At 40.0% G+C, this 21,809-nt stretch overlaps 1 protein-coding gene across 1 annotated transcript in view; it reads left to right on the top strand.

Moving 5' to 3' along the window:
- The window catches only part of LOC129188326 (homer protein homolog 3-like), a 60,577-nt gene that overhangs the window by 14,233 nt on the left and 24,535 nt on the right, over window positions 1-21,809 (top strand). Inside the window, exons 2-4 of the mRNA XM_054788646.1 lie at window positions 4,905-5,061; window positions 9,230-9,361; window positions 10,960-11,067. Of these exons, the coding sequence (XP_054644621.1) occupies window positions 4,905-5,061; window positions 9,230-9,361; window positions 10,960-11,067 (397 nt within the window). The remainder of the gene's footprint in view (window positions 1-4,904; window positions 5,062-9,229; window positions 9,362-10,959; window positions 11,068-21,809) is intronic.

Below are 21,809 nucleotides of genomic sequence, written 5' to 3'. Positions count from 1 at the left end.
TGCGCTATTTTTGTTGTCATTGTGACATTTGTCTAAAAAAAAGGTACCTTTAGTTGTATCGGGCATTAAAATGAACAAGAAACTGAAGAAACAAGGGTGGTGTCATCATTTTTTTCCATGACTGTAGGTATCAGTCTTGTGATTAAAGCGCATCCTAATTCAAATGGAGATAAACTCTAGTTTCCCTTTGAACCATGAACAGGATAAGCCTGTAGGAAATTGATGAATGGATGGGTTCCTACACAATGGTTACATGGATTGCCACGCGTAGACACTGTAGCTGTTGAAGGTGATTATCGTGAATTCACTGAGGCAACGAGTGATGTTAAATGTATCGATGTGGAGTCTAAAGCACTACTTGGCCTCTTGTCTTTCAAGAGGCAGGATGAGCAGTTTAGAGGAACAATAACTGTGGGTTCAGATAGCGGACAGACATGTGAGTAAATGAGCTGAGCACCAGATGACAGAGTCCTAAAAACATGTGTCTCTGTCCAAAAGATGCAACTGAGAGAGTCAACTGCGCGAGAGTGCTTCCATATTTAGTGACCATTTAGACTTCCATTTAGTTTTCCTTTTTTTTTTTTTAACTTGTACAGTACAGAATTCAGAATTCCTGTAAGAATGCTACAGAATTGTAGGATACTTTACAATAAACAAATTCTAATTTATAAGATATATTTTTAGAGATGTGCTGCTGAATGAACATTTAACATGTAACATTTTTTTTTTTTTTTATATTGGCACAATTAAATTGTGTGCCATTAAGAGGGTCTTGGGTGTTTGAGTTGATCGTCATTTGGCACTTATCACGCAATGTAGCTCTTCTCCAGTGAAAAAAGGGAATAGTTCGTTTCTCCAGTGAAAAAACAAAATAGTTTGACTTTGAAATTAGCCAAAGTATGCATTCCAGTTGGCTACTGGCTGGTTTATTTGCATGTGCTTCCTTGCTTTACCCTTATGAGATCTTTTTGTTACTGTGTTTACTTGTGCACACATTTAATCGACAGCCAAAAGCTTCAGTCCTTCAGGTCTGATACCAACTCAGTTGTATGTTCCTGCCATCTGTGAGCTGAGGCTTACAGGGAAAACCTGCTGTCAGAAACGGCATTTTTCTTAATGATATATTTTTCAAAAAGTTCTGATTTTTTTAATATAAATACATGTATGTATTTTTTAAATGGGATTAGATGAACCATTACCTGAATCATGCTGCTTGTGTTTGCCTGTGAAGAATTATCGCCCAGCAAACATTATTGTGACAGGCCTAGATAAATGAGCATTTAAGGTAATTTTACCTTCATTGAAGATGTGATTCTTGATGTGACTGTTCCCAAGGACACGATGTGGCAACCAGACATCACAGGTACACTGTCTTCCTGTTTTGCCATGAGCTATTTCTTGAATTCAATCGTGTTTCTTACCTCAATAATCCATAATGGAGCCACAGAAAGTTTCAAGTGCCAGCATTTTGATAAAGAAAGAGAAAAACACTCTTGAATTGAATTGAATTCAAGAAATAACTCATGACAAAACAGGAACACGGTGTCGGTGTTGTGTGTCGCTGCCAATTCGTGTCTTTGGGAACACTCACATTGAGAATCATGTCTTCAGTGAAAGTAAAAATAACCTTAAATGTTCATTTATCCCTTTCGTTTACCGTAATTTCTGGTGTATAAGCCGCTACTTTTTTGTTAACGTTGAACCCTGCAGCTTATATAGAGGTGTGGCTAATTCATGACTGTTCTAATCTTGTGACATCTCCTGTACTTCAGAACTACTACTAATTGTTTAAATACTGTGCTGCTTGCAAGTCAGTGAGGAAACGGTAGCTCTTTCTTTGGCGCAAATCACGAGCTATAAGGGAACTCGCGACGAGCTTGTCAACCCATTGGGAATCGCAGGAGGTCATTACTCAATATACCAGCCTGACTCCCGTGTCATCTTAGATAGAATGCTTGAATCATCACACAGCAACTTAACACTCAAAAGGTAGCTAAGAAATATACAAGACAAGTACCAATACGAGTTTAAAATAAAAAACAGCAAAATTAAAATTTCTTTCTATAATGCATTATTCCCAGCAGAGCAGTTCATTGGCCAGTGGCTGCCATGGCTGCTCGGCAGCCGCCACCAGAGGTAGCTCTTAAGCTCGGGAGCTCATGAGTTAAAATAGTTAAAATTGTTTTTCACTCTAAATTTAGTGGTTGCAGCTTAAACACCGGTGCATCTTATACACCGGAAATTACGGTATATGCATTTAGAATTGTTTTACTCTTTTAAACTGTAAAAACATGTTTTGTGTTGACATTCTTGAGAGTCAACGGCTGATGACATCATAGATGGGTTACGTCACTGATGTCCAGTCCCGGTTGCCATTTTGTAACTTAGCAAGCTAGCTTCCTTGTTAGAAGCTAAGGACGTTTTGTTATTAAAAACACAGTAAGAACACAGTTGGACTCATGCAGTGCATTAATAACACAACAAAGATGCGTGCCGTATTGTACGCTAAACGGAAAATGTATGTAAACCGAGGCAAAAATTTGTCGTCAATTGTTGACGTTAACTAAAACACATGCTAACCGGGACAGAGGCTAACCGAAGTTCCACTGTAATGGTATTCATCTCCAATTCTGTAATGCCACACATTTTATATTGCGTTTTTATATATTATATATTATATATTATATAGTATATGTATATTATATATTTATGGTTTGTATAATTGTGCCATGATAGTGCTGGTATTAAGGGTAGATGGGGTTGCTTAAGTCCACACTGAAGGCCCAGGTACGAAGTACACCACACACCACTGAGTCTTTTAGCATAAACTGATTTGTATAATCAGCGTGTCATGCTGAGTCTCTATCTGGTGCAACAGTGGACAAAAACTGTAGCCAAAGGCGTCTTGGCTCCTCGGCTTTTGTTCAATTATCTTAGCTTCAGCAACAATGGCTATTGTTTGAATGCAAATGTTGGGTAATTCCAAGCAAACTCACACGAAACAATGCTTCATATAGACACGGACGACCCATATAAATATTTTTTCAGTCGGAACAGTGCTTTGATTGGCCCACATTATCCTCATTAACATCAAAATATGGTTGGCTTGCAATAGGCATGTCTCATTGCGTACTTGATATTACAATTTCAAAAGCAGTGAAATGTTGCCTGCATACATCCTGGACTCCACTGATTGTCTCCCTAGCTTGTGAATGTAAGACACACTTTAATTGCATGTCTGCTATTCCTTCATCATGTATTCTTTTTATGTACTGTTCTGTTCGGTTTTAGCATGAGCTTCATGTTCTGTTTCATGTGTTTGTCGTTATATTGAGGTCAGGGTCTCGACACATTAATTGTGCTATATGGACAAAAGTATTGGAACACATTTATTTATTTCCAAGTTTCTGCTGTGAATTGTAGGAATATGTAACCAAAAGTCTTAATAAGATGTCCAAGGGGGAAGTAAGCCATTTTCTTTATTGACTTTTGTTGAGACAAAATGGTTAAAATAAATAGTATGGCACTTTTTCTCTAACCTACATCTTGCAATTGCAGCATTTATCTTATTTTGCACAAACAGTGTTTATTTAGGAAACGCATCCAGTGGCATCACAATAAAAGAAGCATAACATGCTCATTCATTCATTCAGTTATGGCCTGACATTAGTTTGGAGGAAGAGCTGCTGCCAATCTCTGTATCGGTTGAAATTGGTATCGGTGATGAAGTGCTATATCAGATATTGGTAAAAAACCAATACAGTAATCCCTCGTTTATCGTGGTTAATTGGTTCCCAACCCGACTGTGATAAGTGAATTTCCGCGAAGTAGGAGTCCTCTTTTATAAATGGAATGTTTTCATACCTAGAGAAAATAGAAAACCAATTTACGACCTTCCAACTACGTTTTTTAACATTATTAGAGCCCCCTACACATGAAATAACACCCCTGTAGTCACCTTTTCGGATTGCCCAATATGGACAAAATAAGGGTAAATAAGCCATTGAAGACATAAATAATACTTGTGCTCATGTGTGTTACTATAAATGCCTTCCCTCCGGGGCCTGAAAGAGAGACGGACAGGAAGTGTCGGGGATTCAGAGTTGTGTTTCAGTTTTGCGTGGGTAACGGCCGCAAAAGTAGCCTGCATTTTTATTGTTATTAGGAGTATTTATTACGGATTATTGTGCCTGTTAATAACTCAAACCTGCAATAAAAGTCTGTTGTTCCGGCGATCAAGTCTGATCCTTGCATCTCTCACCAAGTGTTACAATAACACTACTAGTGACCAATGTAGAATAGTGCATTTCATCAGGGTTATTGAATAAGTCATTTATATACCTTTATATTTGTATTGAAAATGACTGGAAAATGTTTAATTTAGCCGAAAAACCATTTGCTTAAATATGCATGTGTTTTGATGAATAATAGGCTGTATTCAATCACGAATTGTCATGATTTATTAATTAATACATTTTTGAAAAACCGTGATAGCGTGAAATGAAGTGAATTGAATTCTAAGTGGCGAGGGACGACTGTATCGATCAGATCTCTTGAGAACCTTGTTTGGGATCAACCAGAACAGAGATTGTTAGCTCTGACTTTCCAAAAGTTCTTCTGGATGACAATGGACACAAATTTACACACTCCAGAATCATAACGAAAGTTCCATCAGGAACCCAATTCATATTTGCTTTGATTATCACTTGCTACAGGCGTAATAGGAAGGTGTGCCAACACGTTTGTTCGTCCCATGTCCCTTTTGTCATCGTGTTACATCCAATATTGTCCAATGTTTTGCACAAAAAACCCAAACACTGCCAATGTAAGCAATTTTTCTGCAGTGTTTTCTGCACTTGTGAATGAATTGGGTCATTAACATAGAATTTTTATGTGTTTCAAAGGGAGCAGCCCATCTTCAGTGCCCGAGCTCATGTTTTCCAGATTGACCCGGCTACCAAACGCAACTGGCTGCCGGCCAGCAAACATGCCGTCACTGTGTCCTTCTTCTACGACGCCAACCGCAGCGTCTACCGCATCATCAGCGTGGGCGGGACTAAAGTAAGTGACGTCCAAGTACACACATTAAAATCCACAAGGGTAGTTTTAGAAATAGTATTTGTGTGAATCACATGTGCAAAAAGATTCTGGTCCAGGGTTTCCACCATATGTAATTGATCATAGCGCACCACCACGGCAAAATAAAAGCCACCACACCTTAAAAAGGAGTTGTTGTTTTTTTTAAACTTGAAAACAATGTTAAGTAATATATTGTATAAATGGACATACTGTATATGTTATATAGATACATATATAGCTTATTATTTACGCACATATTGACCACAATTAGTTTGAAAACAATTTAAAATACTGTATATAATAAATGTTTCACTGCGTTGTATTTTGATAAACACACACCGGAATCGCCTGTCTGCCCTGTTGGCACTTGTGGCCAGATAAAAGTACGCAACCCGTCTTGTGTTCACTTTGTTTCTTATTATTGTGAGAATGAAAACTAGAAAAAAAAAATTTGCAATGCAGCAGCGGCAAAACGAAGCAGTGGCAGTCCGCCCTCCCATGCTGGGCTGCTTCAAAAAATCCTAGGGGAAACGCTGTGGTCAATGTCATGAATTATTTGATATAAAGTTATGCATCCTAGAAACTGAGAGGGGTGAAAAAAAAATCCCACCAGCGCCTGCTAGAGACGTCAGAGAGTTCATTTGCACTCGGTAATGAAGTCGCACAGTGCTTTGTATTGTGCGTGACGTTTGCATCACCTGCAGCTGATTCACAGCCCCTGAGAATTGTCTGCACTTGGACAATGTGAAGCGCCATGCGGCTTTGTTACTACCACTGCCTTTAGAGGCTTTTAGGGACGGATTAAAACAGCCGGCATTTTGCTAAAATAATCTCCTCTCATGAGATGGTTCGTTTAACCAAGTTAGTGAGCATATCCTGTACAAGCTTTTTCACTTAGCCCTTGCACCGGATGGTTGTTGGATGTGACATCTGCTCTGTTCTGTATCCACAAAAACATCCTGAGCGTGCAAAAGCTACTGCTTCTAGCATTTCTCAAGAATCATTGTGACTTGCCAATTAACATGGCTATGCAATTTATGGTTGAGGAAGAGCAATCTAAAGAAAATGGTGTTCTCTCAGCGCCACATCGTCATGGAAATAATTTCAGATGATTAATGCAGCGGTAATGACAATTTAAGGTATTATTCATGTTCCTTCGCAGTGTGTTTGTGAATAATGTGTCATTGAAAATGACCTCCCATTGAGAGCAGGGTTGTTGAGTACGAAGCAGCTTAATAAATGAGCATGGAAACTTTCCTGCTAATGTTATCGCACTGCAGATATTGCGGGTGAATATTTAGTTGAAAAATACAGACTTCTGTATTTAAGGCTGTAATAAATCTACTGTAAAGTAGAATTTAAATATTATTAACTCCATATTTGTTAGAGTGCTCTGTCTGCACCAAACTACAGATCCAGAGTTGGCATTTTAGCAAAATGTACTGTGAAAATGTACATTAAAAACCAAACGAAAAACAGACATTGGTGCAAATATTATCCTCAGCTTCGGTTTGTGTAAAAGCTCATCTCGGGTAAAGGGTGCAGGAGACTCATATTTTATCTGTGCACCTCAGTGGTTTATTATTTTCCACGTGAGAACTTTCATTTTCCAAGAAATAAAAAAAAAAATGCATTATTCAGGAGGTAAGCTAAAAAAAAAAACATGCAGCGGATCACAGAGCATCTCTCCTGCTTGGACACTCACAGCACCGCCAGTCCATGAGCCAAAAAACACCTTGGCTGTATTGCGGTTGTTTTTAAGGCATGAAGCTCTTCGAGCTGCCATCCATTGTGACACGTAAAGTTATTCTTACAGGTTTAGTGGTGTGGAGTTGAGGCGGGTTTACATAAAGACAAAATGTATTTGTAATTTTAAGGCTAACTATGAACTCAAAGAAACTAAAGTAACGGTCATTTCCAGTGCAAAAGCCACTACCTTTTTCTTACGCTTTGAACCCTACGGCTTATACAGTGATGCGGTTATTAGTCCGGGTCACGGGGGCAGCAGTCTCAGTATGGAAGCCCAGACTTCCTGGTCTCCGGCCACCTCTTCCAGGTCGACCAGGAGTACACCAAGGCATTCCCAGGCCAGCTGTGAGACACAATCCCTTCAGCGTGTGCTAGGTCTGCGCCGAGGCCTCGTCCCAGCTGGGCATGCCCGGAGCACCTCACCAGGGAGGTGTCCAGGTGGCATCCGGACTTGATGCCCGAGGCGCCTCAACTGGCTCCTCTCAATGTGAAGGAGCAGCGGCTCAACTCTGAGCCCCTCCGGATGGCTGAGTTCCTCACCCTATCTCTTATTTTGGTCGCTTGTATCCGCAATCTCTTTCTTTTTGGTCATGGCCCAAAGGTCATGACCATAGGTGAGGGTGGGAACACAGATTGACCGGTAAACTGAGAGCTTTGCCTTCCGGCTCAGCTCTTTCTTCACCAGTACAGCGACCGCATTACTGCAGATGCTGCGTCGATTCTCCTGTTACCCTCACGCTCCAACCTTCCCTCGCTCGTGAACAAGCTTCACACTCAGTTGCGCACCGCCCCAGTAAACACTGAAGGTCACAGCCTGATTAGGCCATCAAGACCACATCGTATGCGAACAGCAGAGAAGAGATTCTAAGGCCCCCAAACTGGACCCCCTCGACGTCTTGGCTGCGCCTAGAAATTCTGTCAATAAAAATGAACAGAATGCAGCTAATTTATGGCTAAAACCTACATTTCTCATGATGTTTACAGTGCAGTGGAAGCTAATATCACGTTTTGAAGTCTTATGCCGTGATCTCCGACACATCTTAAGTATGTTTGATCAAGTGTAGAAATACTACAGCTTCTGTTTGGACTGTTTGGACCGTCAAGCGTCCACTATCACCAACCGGTTTTAATAGGCAGTACTACGGCGTGATGAGGAGGATGCCACAAGCCAAATGGCTAATTTGCCTCGAGACAAAAGTGGCTCCAAGAGCGACAGCGAAAGAGAGAGCGAGAGAGAGACCGACAAAGTGTGTGAGGAAGGCATTATGAGGCTGTTCAGTTGTGATGCTGAAGAAGACACTTGTAGTGGTTTGGTTTTTCCAGGAGAAGGAGGAGGACAGTGATGAATGACTTTTCTGGTAGCCTACTTTTTAACTCGCTGTATTACACCCACAAAAAGCATTTATTTAATCAAAAGTTTTACAAATCTTTCCGTATAACAGCTTTCTGTGTACCAAATATCCCATGTTACGACGTGGACAAGGTGGGCGGCCTACATACGTACAGATCTTTTTTTATTTCTAAATTTAGTGAGTGCGTCTTACATACCGGTGCGCTCTAGTCCGGAAATTATGGTAAATACAGCATGATCAATAGAATAGAATAGCACATATCAGATGTCAAAAATATGTATGTGGGGTGAAGGAGCTACCATAGGAGCTACTGAGCGATGTTATGGTGTCCTGTGGTGGGTTGGAGTCATCTGTCCAGTTTTGTCCAGCAGACCACTCCCTGAAAAATGTCACTTTGAAGTCATAAAATGTTGCATCCACCGCTAGCTCCATAATTTACTAATGGTATAGTCCACCTGGGAGGACAATGGGAGACATAAGTGACTGGAATACAATGCAGAGACATGTTTGAGGATGAGTTATGACAGTATAAACACAGAGACGTAAAAAATATTCTGTTAAAGTCAATCATCAAATACCACAGGTGTCAGGAAAGAGATAAATTAATGAATTATATTATATTGCCGCACGGTGGCCTAGTGGTTAGCATGTTGGCCACACAGTCAGGAGATCTGGAAGATCTGGGTTTGAATCTCTGTTGGACTTCTCTGCGTGGAGTTTGCATGTTCTCCCCGTGCGTTCGTGGGTTTTCTTCGGGTACTCCAGTTTCCTCCCACATTCCAAAAACATGCATGTTAGGTTAACTGGCGACTCTAAATTGTCCATAGGTATGAATGTGAGTGGGAATGTTTGTCTATATGTACCCTGCGATTGGCTGGTGACCAGTCCAGGGTGTACCCCGCCTGTCGCCCAAAGTCAGCTGGGATACCCCTGCAAAGCTAGTGAGGATAAGCGGCATAGAAGATGGACAGATGGATTATATAATATCTTGCTGTTTTTTTTTTTTTTAAATAACTTATATAATGTTCTTTTGCTCCTTGTGGCGGTAGGCTATCATCAACAGCACCATCACCCCTAACATGACCTTCACCAAAACCTCCCAGAAGTTTGGCCAGTGGGCTGACAGTCGGGCCAACACGGTTTACGGCCTCGGCTTCTCTACAGAGCAGCAGCTGCAGCAGGTACACACAATACCATAAAAGTAGCTTTATTCAGTTAAAGTAATACACGTTGGTGATGCAAACATGGCGAACATCAGTCATGATTCATTCTGAGGTCATGTGGAACCACCGAAAAAAAAAGGTGACAGATGATGTGTCCACCTGAATATCAATCAAAAAGTTACGATATAAAAATGCAGTTGTCCCTCGCCGTTTTACGGTTCAAATTTCGTGGCTTCACTCTATCATGACTTTTCAAAAATGTATGAATTAATAAATCATGCTGTTTTGTGGTTGAATACGGCCTACTAGTAAAAACATATGCATATTTAAGCTAATGTTGCGTTTTTTTTTTTTTTTTTTGCTAAATTAAGCGTTTTCACGCATACAAATAAGGCATACATACAGCACAGTATAAGGCATTCACAAGATGCATTCAAAGACGCTGATGTAGTATTCTACACCAGTCACTAGGTGTCAGTAATGTTAATGGAATGTTTTGTGAGAAACACAATCACTAGACTTGATCGCCGGAACAACAGGCTTTTATTGCAGGTTTGAATTATCTCACAATAGGCACAAGAATCCCTAATAAAAACACGGGCTATTGTAGCAGCCACAACCCATGGCAAGCTGAAACTCAACTTCTCAACTCAACCCCTGACGTCACGTCCTGTCTGCCACTCATTCTGCTCCCCTTGGGAACACATTTATTTTCTCTTATTATGTCTACTATATTGGATAGTACAAGTGTAAAGGTGACTATAGGGGTGTTAGTTCATGTGTACAGGGCTCTAATAATGTTAAAAAACGGATTTAGAAAACAGGTTTTCTATGCTCTAACTATGAAAATAGTCCAAATAGTCCAAAAATAAAAAAATGCTACTTTGCGGAAATTCACTTATCATGGAACCAATTAAGTGTGATAAACGAGGGATTACTGTATACATGTGTAAAAATAATAGCTCATTAAATTATTTACTTCACCGGGTTAATGTGATTTCTTTTCTTGGGCTGTGTTTCAATTCATGCACTTCTGTACTTACACTTAAATATGTATACTATGTACACTGCCGACGTAGTTCCTTATAGTTGTGCATTTAGCTGCAACGACGACAGTAATATTTATCCACTTCCTCTTCTTCTTTCCTTCTGATTGGTAAATTGCCACCACTTGAGTTAATCCTGCCCCTTCTGCTACATAGCCATGATGGCTGTAAAAGCAATTCACATGTGGCGTGAGATCAACATTTCCATCATACTGCATTTTGTCAATTTGCAAGATGGTAATAAAGTTGAATTTTAAAAGCTAACACTATGGAAAACTACCATGAACTTACCAAACAGTGACGCACTGCCAAAACACAACAAAAGCACAGTTTTATGTGAAAATCACAGCAGCACCTTTATGCTATCTGGTTTAGTTGAAAAGATTCACAATGGAAACATGTTGAAGCCCAAAAATAAAGCTTTTTCTCTCTCTCATTCTAATCTACTCAAAGCTGCTGCAGTAAGGGAGAGATTTGAGGGCAAAGCAGCTGTTTTGTGTGTTTCATGCAACAGTGAGTTTGGAGTAACTGCAGACAGGTCACAGCTGTTTCTCCTTGGTCCATCTCTAGTTTGCTGAGCAGTTTAAGGAGGTGAAGGAGGCGGCTCGTCTGGCCAGAGAAAAATCCCAGGAGAGGTACGAGCTGGCCAACCCCGCTCTCAACATCGCTGCCCCACAGGTGAAGCACTAAAGCACACGTTTTCACTATTGTTGCTTTTCCATCACCGCAGAGGTTCTACTCATACGTAAATGTTAAGCTCTTGTGTTTAATTATGTTAAACACAATAAACACAATCATTATTTGCTGATTTCTTGATGAATTATCCTGGTGTCAGGGGAAACAGGCAGTGATGTATTTTTTTTGCAACTGTGTGCTAAGACAGCCATTAGTGAAATGATCAAAAGTTATGTTATTGTTATTATTCTGTGTTTTTAGATATTTATATTTAATAATATGTAGTGCTGTCAAGAGAAATTATTTTATTATGATGTGTAATTCTTGATGTAATTAAGCTACTGTGGTGTGAAAAAGTGTTTGCCCTCTTCCTGATTTCTTTTTTTTTATTTCTTTTTTTTTTTTGCATGTTTGTCACACTTAAATGTTGCAGATCATCAAACAAATTCAAATATTAGTCAATGACAACACAACTGAACACAAAATGCAGTTTTTAAATGAAACGTTTTATTATTAAGGAAGAAAAAAAATCTAAACCTACATGGCCCTGTGTGAAAAAAGTGATTCCACTCTAATAACTGGTTGGGCCACCCTTAGCAGCAACAACTGCAATCAAGCGTTTGCGATAACTTGCAATGAGTCTCTTACAGCGCTGTGGAGGAATTTTGTCCCACTCTTCTTTGCAGGATTGTTGTGATTCAGCCACATTGGAGGGTTTTCAAGCATGAAGCGCCTTTTTAAGGTCATGCCACAGCATCTCAATAGGATTCGGGTCAGGACTTTGACTAGGCCACTCCAAAGTCTTCATTTTGTTTTTATTCAGCCATTCAGTGGTGGACTTGCTGGTGTGTTTTGGATCATTGTCCTGCTGCAGAACCCATGTTGGTTTTGACTTGAGGTCACCAACAGATGGCTGGACATTCTCTTTCAGGGCTTTTTGGTAGACAGCAGAATTCATGGTTCCATTTATCACAGCAAGTCTTTCAGGTACTGAAGCAGCAAAACAGCCCCAGACCGTCACACTACCACCACCATATTTTACTGTTGATACTGTATGATATTCTTTTTCTGAAATGCGGCGTAACTTTCACGCCAGATGTAATGGAACACACACCTTCCAAAAAGTTCAACTTTTTCCCCAAAGGTCTTGGGGATCATCAAGATGTTTTCTGGCAAAATTGAGACGAACCTTAATGTTCTTTTTCTTCAGCAGTGTTTTTTGTCATGCAGGCCGTTTTTGCCCAGTGTCTTTCTTATGGTGGAGTCATGAACACTGACCTTAACTGAGGCAGGTGAGGCCTGCAGTTTTTTAGATGTTGTTGTGGGGTCTTTTGTGACCTCTTGGATGAGTCGTCGCTGTGCTCTTGGGGTAATTTTGGTTGGCCAGCCACTCCAGGGAAGGTTCACCTCTGTTCCATGTTTTCACCATTTGTGGATAATGGCTGTCACTGTGGCTCTCTGTAGTCCCAAAGCTATAGAAATGGCTTTATAACCTCTTCCGGAGTGATAAATCTCAGTTAATGTCAAAAACATTAAGGCCATATAAAAAAAACAGCAACAACACTTTTCTAATAATATTGAGCACTGAAAACTGAACCAGCCGGTCATAGCAACCCACTTGGGCGAATCCTCCACCAAAATGTTGAGTTTGTTTTTCTTTTGTACATCTTGCTAATTTTGCTTGTCACTGCAGTCCTGGACGGTGACTCGGATGATGGGTCAGTGGACACAGTTTGCCTCTGTTAACCCCTCTTCTTCCACTAAGTTTATTGGCTTGCAGTTCATCTCTAACCACTTGGCATGAACCTGCTCATATGCGAGGTGTTCTCCTCGAGGTTAGCTTGTGAAGAGCTTTGCTATGGCTCGCTAAATTCCTGAATTTTTTGCTGCTGACGTTAGCTGTGGCTGCACTCGCGACTGAGTGCTTTGTGTTGATGTGGCAGATTAAATTTGAGCTGCTTCGGTGGTAAGTAAACATGTTCTTACACAAGCTTTTATCAATGGTGTCGTCAGGGCGTTTTTGAGAGGTAAATTTCCCATTAATTGGGCCGACAACTGTCACATGCCACTTTCACATCTCCTCGCCGATACTCGCCGCTCTTCACCTTGCCCTCCCAACTACAATGGGTTGATGCTAAACAAGACCAAACACAATGACAGCTAAGGAATGTCCACGTCAGGGTGTGACTGACCATTGTTTTGCACCCCCAAAAACGCAAGCATAAGAAGCCCAACTCATAAAAGAAAAAGATTTTATTAAAAGGCAACTCGCATACAGAAACAGTAAAGTTAGAGATTAAAAATTAGATCGATTAAATGAATTATGTTCACTACTGTGTCATAATTTTTTTATTTCATATATTGTTTCATATCGTTTATTTGTATTTATATTATATTGTACAAACAATATGTGCAGCAATCGAACCGTGGCCCTAAAGAGACATGCAGACCACTTTAACCAAATCCCAGGACTAGACTTTGGAGCGGCTATATATCCAGAAAAGTCCGTTTCTATTTTAAACATATACACAATCAAGAGGGATTATATGGTCCTCCATCTGGCTGCTTCTCTAGTTGCTTATTGGTTAACTCCATTAAAAGATTTCATGCTTGAAATGCATTTAGGTCTCTGCTTTGGAGAGCTGCCGTAGCTAAAGGTGTTTGGAGAGTTGGTGTGAGCTGAGATTGACTGAAAGGGGGAATGGAGAGGAGGCAGAGGGATAGCTGAATCATCCATAATTGAAGGCAACCTCGCTGTTGTTTGGAGGACAATACCCACATTTTATCCTGCCGGCATCTATGATTTCATGATCTGCTTGACAAATTTCAGGTTTGTTTGGAGAAGTAAAAGTTAGTCAGAACTTCACTTCCTTTTGCTAGTCCAACATAACATATAACACACATTGCTGCACTCAACAATTGAAAGATGAATACACTTATCATGAATATTGTATCGGCAATTGTAGTCTTGTTACTGAGTAAAGCTACCTGACTTTAGTGTTTGTACCAGCGATTTAATCAACCTGCCACTACATTATGACCACATGCTCAATCAAACAAAATGTTCTCATCTATAAAAGATATCTTTATTATTGTGGTTGTCCTTCGCAGCGGTGTGGAACAGCAGAGAGCTTTATAAAGTTTTGGCTGCCTCATTCCAAATATTAAAATACAATGGAACCTTGGTTAGGATCATTAAACCGTTCCAGAAGATTTGACTCTAACCGAAACGTACTCTAACCAAATCAATTTTTGCCATAACAAAAAATGTAAATCCAATTCCCAATAATCCGGTCCAGAAAGCCAAAGATGTTCACACAAAACAGATTTTTAGAATTTTACAATTATAGTTTTAGATGCAAAAAACAATAAAAAATGCATATAAATACAAATATATGATGAATGAAAGGCATAGACGAACATTTAAGGTTACTTTTACCTTTATTGAAGACGTGAATGTGCTGAAGGACCCGATGTGGGAGCGAGATCCACACAGACACAACTTTTGTGTTTTTCCATGAGTTATTTTTTGAATTTTTAAGTCTCTGCTCGCTCAGCTGCAAAATAACCCAAAATAGAGCCCAAAAAGTTCTAAGTGCCAGCATTTTGATAAGGAAGGTGAGACACGCTACTGGGTTCAACATGTACGTATGTAAAACATACAAACCCCACACAGGGATGCTCCAACAGAGAATCGAATAGTTTCGAAGAGGATGTGACAACTACTAGGGCACCATGCAGTCCCCTCTGACAGTTTCACCACTTTTTCTTAACCGCTCTTTTATTGGATCTTAGATTAGATTAGATCGTGCTACCAATGTTGTTCTGTGCAAAAGCCTGCTCAGTCATTGCAGAGTCACGCTTGACACTCAAAATCTTTCATTGTTTAGAGAGAGTCTCTGAAAAACACTCTTGATTATAACAAAACAGAACATCAATAGTAAGGTGGTCACTTGAAGAAAAAGAAGAAGAAGAATGAAATGCACATTTTTATCATTTATTCAAAAAAATCATTCATTATCAAAGTGTACTGACGTTGACTTTCTTTCAAAAAGCCGCTGTAGTTTTGGACACATGAACTCTTTTGTAATACAAGCATGAGTGTGAAATGAAATTCTTGCCCGTGCATGTCTGCTTTGGCACCCAAAGGCTACTGGAGGATGGACAAACACGCAAACATGGAAGACAATAAATGATTAAAACTCTTCCCAATGAGAAATTAAACAGCTTGTGGTAATTGTCCTGGTAGTGGTAGAAGGGCTTTATCAGGGTGCAAGGTCACCCACATGGACACAGCCATATCAGTATGTATTGATTTATAGATGGGGTAGCAGCTATTGTATGTGTGATGGGCATTTAGTGTTGTATTGTAGTGGATTGACAATGTGCAGCCGCCAGGATGTGTTTGCTATCAAACCGATGTCCAGATACAAAGTAAGGTTACAGAGAAAAGACATCTTCGCAAAAGGAGAACATCATGCAAAGCTTACAGGATTATCAAGTGCTATCTTATTTAATTTTCTTCTTCACTGAGGGTTCAGATGGTCAGTAACATCTGCAGATGTGTATGTAGACTGCGCAGCATCTGTCGTGAAGGACGCAGGCAGTAAGTAGCATTTTAGTTTTCTGGGATGTCAGAAATAAAAAAAAAAAAAAACTGAAAGAGGAAATAATAAAATACCCAATAATTAGTTTTTGCATGTGAAATAAATATATCATGTGTTGATGGTATAATGGTCAGCCAAACTAAATGGATAGGATGAATGGCTAGGATGTGTGAAACAAAGGCCAGGGAGATGTTTAGCTACACTCTAATGATGATGACTAAACAGGAGGAACATCCTGCAGAAGACAAGGGAGTTTAAAGTGCTCATGACACCAAAAAAAAAAAAAACAATAACAAAATGAAAATACTCACTTAATAAAACATTTTTGTCATAGATAAACTAGTATGTAATTGGAGTGAAATGAAGTGGTGATTCTGACACGTTCCGGGAACCAGATTCAAACACATGCAGCCATGAATTCACAGCAAAGCCAAGAGTGTGACATGTTCGCAACGAATTCACTGATATTGTGTTGTGATAACTATAGTGGTTAATTGGTTCCAGACCCGATGGCGTTAAATAAATTTTCACGATATAGGATTCAGTGTTAATAAATGGTATATTTTAGTAGTTAGAGCATAGAAAACCTTTTTATGACTTTCTAAATTCATTTTTTAACATTACCAGAGTCCTCTAGCCATGAAATATCACCGCTGTACTCACCTGTACACTCCTATTATTCATTGTTTACATCACATTGCAACTCCTATGCTGCTGTGACTCGAGGCGGCCACTCGCTAGCCTCGAATTTATTTCTTCTAAACTTAAAAAGCCAAAAACTTACCACTTCTGGAAGGAGAAGTCTTTTTCACTCTGTTAAGGTAATGTAATGTAAGGTAATGTCTCAATGTTTTGTGTCATTACTGCCACCTAGTGACCTGAATACTATATATCTCCTGTATTTCAACATGTTTTGACTAATAATAAATAGACGATAGTCTACCACAAAACGGTGACCATTTGTTAATTAATTAATTTCTGAAAAACAGGGATATAGTGAGGGAGCGATAATCGAACAGCGATATTGCGTGGGGTCAGTAAGTGACCCTGACAGCTATATGCACACTGCAAAATAAATGACCAGTGAGCCGCGATCACGCCTTATTTAGCCCTGGAATGAAACCCCAGGGTGGGAACATAGATTGACCGGTAAATTGAGAGCTTTGCCTCACGACGGTCCGGCACAGCGACCGCATTACTGCAGACGCCGCACCGATCCGCCTGTCGACCTCACGCTCCAACTCGTGAACAAGACCCCGAGATACTTGAACTCCTCCACCTGGGGCATGGTAACCACGGTAACCACCTGCGGCGTAAGCATGGTTAATAGAGGAAAACAAAGATTTCAAGCACCACCCCTTTTCCAGCCTGATATGGCTCTCAAGTTTGGATGAACTTGAGAGTCAAATGGCCCTCAAACAATCTTGCGATTAAAGTGACCTCTCACCCCACAAATGCTATTAAGGTGAAAATAAATCCCACAGACACATTCCAGGAACTTGCTGAAAGTCTTTTCAGAAGAGCTCCTTCCATTATCACGTCCTGAGTGTGTAATCGCAAAGTGTCCACACGTTTTGTCTATATAAGACAGCAGGATGTTGGAGCTGTTGTCATTTGTCTGCATTTGCTCATTGGATTTTCCCTGATGCACAGTATCTATGCAGTGGCATGCAGAAAGGGACAATAAATGCCAGTCATCTATATTTTAAATCCAAATCTTGGCATGAAAACTACACTGAAAAGTGTGTGTTGTGTCGTGAGGGGCACAGGTGCTTCAAGGGAAGCCTTGCATGTCCCGATGCATGGACCCATAAATAAATGACGGAGGCTTGTGGTCTCAATGAAGCTCAGAATGTGAAGACAGGAGCTTTATATAAACTCAGAAAGCAAATGGACTGATGCTCGGATAAATAAGTGAACAGTGTAAATGTACTTAAAAAAACAGCGGCACAGGCATGTCACGGTGAAAGCTCTCTGGAAAGCAACTTAATATTTAAAATATCCAAGATTCCATTGAGTGAGATTTGCATTTGACAGCTAACCTAAAAACACACACTGTTTGGACCTTGTTATGTGAAGGTGCGTTATTTTGCTTTCTTTTTTCACTTCTTGGTTGCAAATTTAAAATGAAAGGTTGAAAAGTGAAATGAAATATGAAACGTATTACTGTTTTGCATTTTCCAGGATCATCTACAAGTCAGCTTTTTACCAGTCACTTCTTTTCTTCATCACGCAGCAAGCCTGATATTACTTTGAGCTCTCTGTTAAAGGAAGTATTCTGTTCTCACTATTTCTCTTTTCTCTCCCTTCTCTTCTTTTGCATGGAATGCATCATGGGATATGTGGACACCCCCTCAGCTTTCTCAGGTGTGTAAAAAGTCTCACAAAATCCTAAAACAATATGAAAACATGCATTTTCTTTTGTCTTGAGGCCGATGCTACTGTATTCTTAGTCATTCATCTCTGCGTTGCATGGATGATTTTGCTCAATAATTAATCCACAGTCTGATCAAATTTGACTTGACAGTAAATGTAGCTTCAGAACACAGCTTGTGGTTTGTGCAAAGAAAACTGTCTTTGTTGCTACTGGCAGAAGTGCAACTCGGATTACCTCTTCCAGTGAGGTTTTGTTTTTATTAGTGCATTTTATTAGTTTGTATGCCACTTGCGGCCTGCTGTTTTTGATATATGATATGTATCAAGATGTTTTTTTTTAATGGTATACACTATGGTAATCCCTCATTTATCTCAATTAATTGGTTTTCAGACTTGACCGTGATAAGTGAAATTCCGCAAATAGAATATAGTCATTATAAATGGAATATTTTCATATTTACAGCATAGAAAACCTGTTTACAACCTCCTAAGTACAGTTATTAGAGCCCTCTGGACATGAACTAACACCCCTATCGTCACTTTTACACTCGTATTAACCAATATAGTAGACATAATAAGAAAAAATAAGCCACTTAAGACATAAAGACTTGTGCTTGTGTGTGCTGCTGTGAATGTGTTCCTGTGCAAGGGGAGCTGAGTGGAAGCATGAAGTAACGTCTTGGTTTCAGAGTTGAGTTTTAGCTTGCTGTGGGTTATGGCCACAGCTGTTAGCCTGTGTTAGGGAATATTGTGCGTGTTGTGAGGTAATTCAAACTTGCTATAAAAGCCTGTTGTTCCGGCGATCAAGTCAAGTGCTTGTGTGTCTCATCGAACGTTACTGACACATGTGTGTCAGTGACCACTGTACTGTAGAATTCCACAAATCAACACATCTTTGAATGCGTCTTCTGAATGTCTTTGTATTTTCGTTCATTTAGCCATTTTAATGCTTGGAAATGCTTAATTTAGGCAACAAGATTCCCCCATTAGTTATTAAATATCAACTTAAAAAATAATCACATCATTTATTAATGCAAATCATATCTCTTTTGAAACATGGTGTTATGTGGGTCAAAAGCTGGTGTTAGAAGCAGGTTTCATTCACACTTGATCCAGGTTTTTAAAAAAATCCATAATGTAAATTCCCATTAAACACATTCAGATGTTTGGATCTCATCAGAATTAGTTCTTCTTTTGTAGGAACAGTCTAGTCTGATACAAAAATCCGTCTGATACTTCACTGATTATTTAAAAACCCTAGAGAGCAGGAAACACACAACCCCCCTAAAAGTTCCTCCCAAGTCTTTCAACTGAAATTAACTATTTGTAACCCGGTTTATGACTTAAACATGATCTACAGCATGAATTATTCAGGGTTGAATATGCAAGTCGATCCCTTGGCTTTTGGGGCCTGACCACAGTTGCCTTTGCTTTGATTTTGCCTCTCTTTGTTTCCTTTCTTGGGACATTGTTCTCCTCGACATGAGTGGGCTATGTGTTTAATTACATGCATCCATAAGGACAGACAGCGCTACAAAGCTCACAATCCTCCTCGCAGGAATAGGGTCAGGCTCACTCAAATTAATATTACAAGAATTTTTTCCCAGTAAGTGCAGGACTGCACCGCTTTAGTTGAATTTGACAATGTCTGGCTTTGGTTTCTGCACAAAGAATGAAAGATACATCGTGAGATGCACTGGGACACATCATCAGTGATGTTCCTGAGTTCATCGGGCGTTTCGGGTCTTTCAACATCATACGCCCTCACTCAGGTGACCCAGCCTAGGGTTGATCATTCCCTGGCTTGTGTCCCAGTAGCATGGGCCCACAGATCGCTCCTCCTGATCCACAGCCACCTGGAGGCTCTCTCTGCTGCCTCCATAGTGGACTTAATGGCTTTCCGTTTTGCAGCCCCGGTGATGCCAAGTAGTGTGAAAACCTTGCACAATGAGCGGCCAGCAAAGCCCCTGCACCCTACTTCAATGGGCTCGCATTGTGCCTTCCACCCTGCTCTTAGGCATTGCTCAACCAACTCCTGGTACTTTGCACATAAGGAAAGAGAAATAAGGTGACAGCGAGTGTAAAACTCATTTGCGTCATCTGAAAAATGTGTGAAAATGGTACACTGGGAACAAATCATAGCCTGTTTTCGGCAGCAGGGATGGAAAATATCAAGGCAGATTACGTTCCATGTGCCCTGTTGGAGCAGAGCCAGTTGATGTGCTGTCACAATCCAAATGTAAATGTTCTATCAAGACAAATATTGGTTCTGTCAATTATTTAAATTTTACAATATCCGTAAAGGTTGAATTGAGACAGCTGGACTCCTCCTTTGGTTCACCTTTAATCCAAAAAGATTCTTTAGTTGTAATTTTTTAAAGTGTGGAGTCTCGCTATTTATGTCTCTGATAGGTGTGTCGTCTGGGGGTGGTCACAATAGGGTTGTTTTGTGGCTGTTGGCCGGCGTGGCCTGCATAATAATAGGTTGGCTGGCGGCAAAACGGCTTATTTGTGGCCACTTTTCCTTTGGAATGAGACAATCTTTGGAGGAGAGATGTTAGGACGTTAGGTTCGCAAACCTCCGCGTCTGTTTAGAGTGGGCTTTTCTAGTTTCACATCTTTCACACCTCTTTCAAACCAGCAGTCCTCCCTATCCAGAATTTGGATATCCTTGTCCTCAAAGGAATGTTCTATCTTTTTGAGATGCAAATAAGCTGCTGACAGCAATAAGCTGCTGCCTGAGCCCGAAGAAACTGCTCTCCTGTGTTGTGCCATGCATTTGTATAAGGGTTGCTTAGTCTCTCCAATGTAGATGTCATTGCACTTCTTGCAATGCACAAGCACACTGCAGAGTTTCCTTCTTGGGATTTTGTCTTTGGGTTGAACCAGATTTTGTCTGAGGTTTTTGGTGAGTTTGAAATGCATCGGTATGTTATGTTTCTCCGTCAGTTAGTTAGTCACGCAAGGGATCGCCACATTATGCCGCCTGTTTGTATCCCCAGGCTCGTGTACAGTAGTGGCCCTTTTTCTCCTGGTGGATTTGCAAAGGCCCAGTTAGAGCCTGGGTGTGCCCCGATATTCAAGTTGTCACACTCCCTGGAGAGTTTGTTTTTGTCTGTGTGCAGAAACAGATCACTATTTTATCAGGAACATGTTCACGTTTAAAAATTTAAACGGAATTTGGGAAAAAATACAACTTTTTCATAGGGGCCTATAAGTGTAACACCATCCTAACAAGGTAGAATATAATTCATCATCTGTAATACATTGTGGTTGTCGGTCACACTTTACAATAAGGTACACAAAAATACAGTACTTACTGAGGAACTAATGAAGAACCAAAGAGGAACTAATGGCTAAGGCACATAAATTTAGACTAGTTACTGAGGAAGTAATGAAGAACTAATGAGGAATTAATGACAAAGGCACATAAATTTAGACTAGTTACTGAGGAACTAATGAAGTAATGAGGAACTAATGACAAAGGCACATAAATTTAGACTAGTTACTGAGGAACTAATGAAGAACTAATGAGGAACTAATGAATAGAGTAGTTACTGAGGAACTAACGGACATAAATTTAGAGTAGTTACTGAGGAACTAATGAATAACTAATGAGTATTGGTTAGGGTTAGGTATGTTTGTTCCTCATTAACTACTGTCATTTTGTGTACCTTATTGTAAAGTGTTATCGTGGTTGTCTTCATGTATTCATTTCCTGTTTGGGAAAAAGGGATGCATATAGCTGCCAACTTCTCAGTC

This window comes from Dunckerocampus dactyliophorus, chromosome 10 (assembly GCF_027744805.1).
Source record: "Dunckerocampus dactyliophorus isolate RoL2022-P2 chromosome 10, RoL_Ddac_1.1, whole genome shotgun sequence".
NCBI lineage: Eukaryota > Metazoa > Chordata > Actinopteri > Syngnathiformes > Syngnathidae > Dunckerocampus > Dunckerocampus dactyliophorus.
This window is presented reverse-complemented; position numbering and strand designations above follow the sequence as displayed.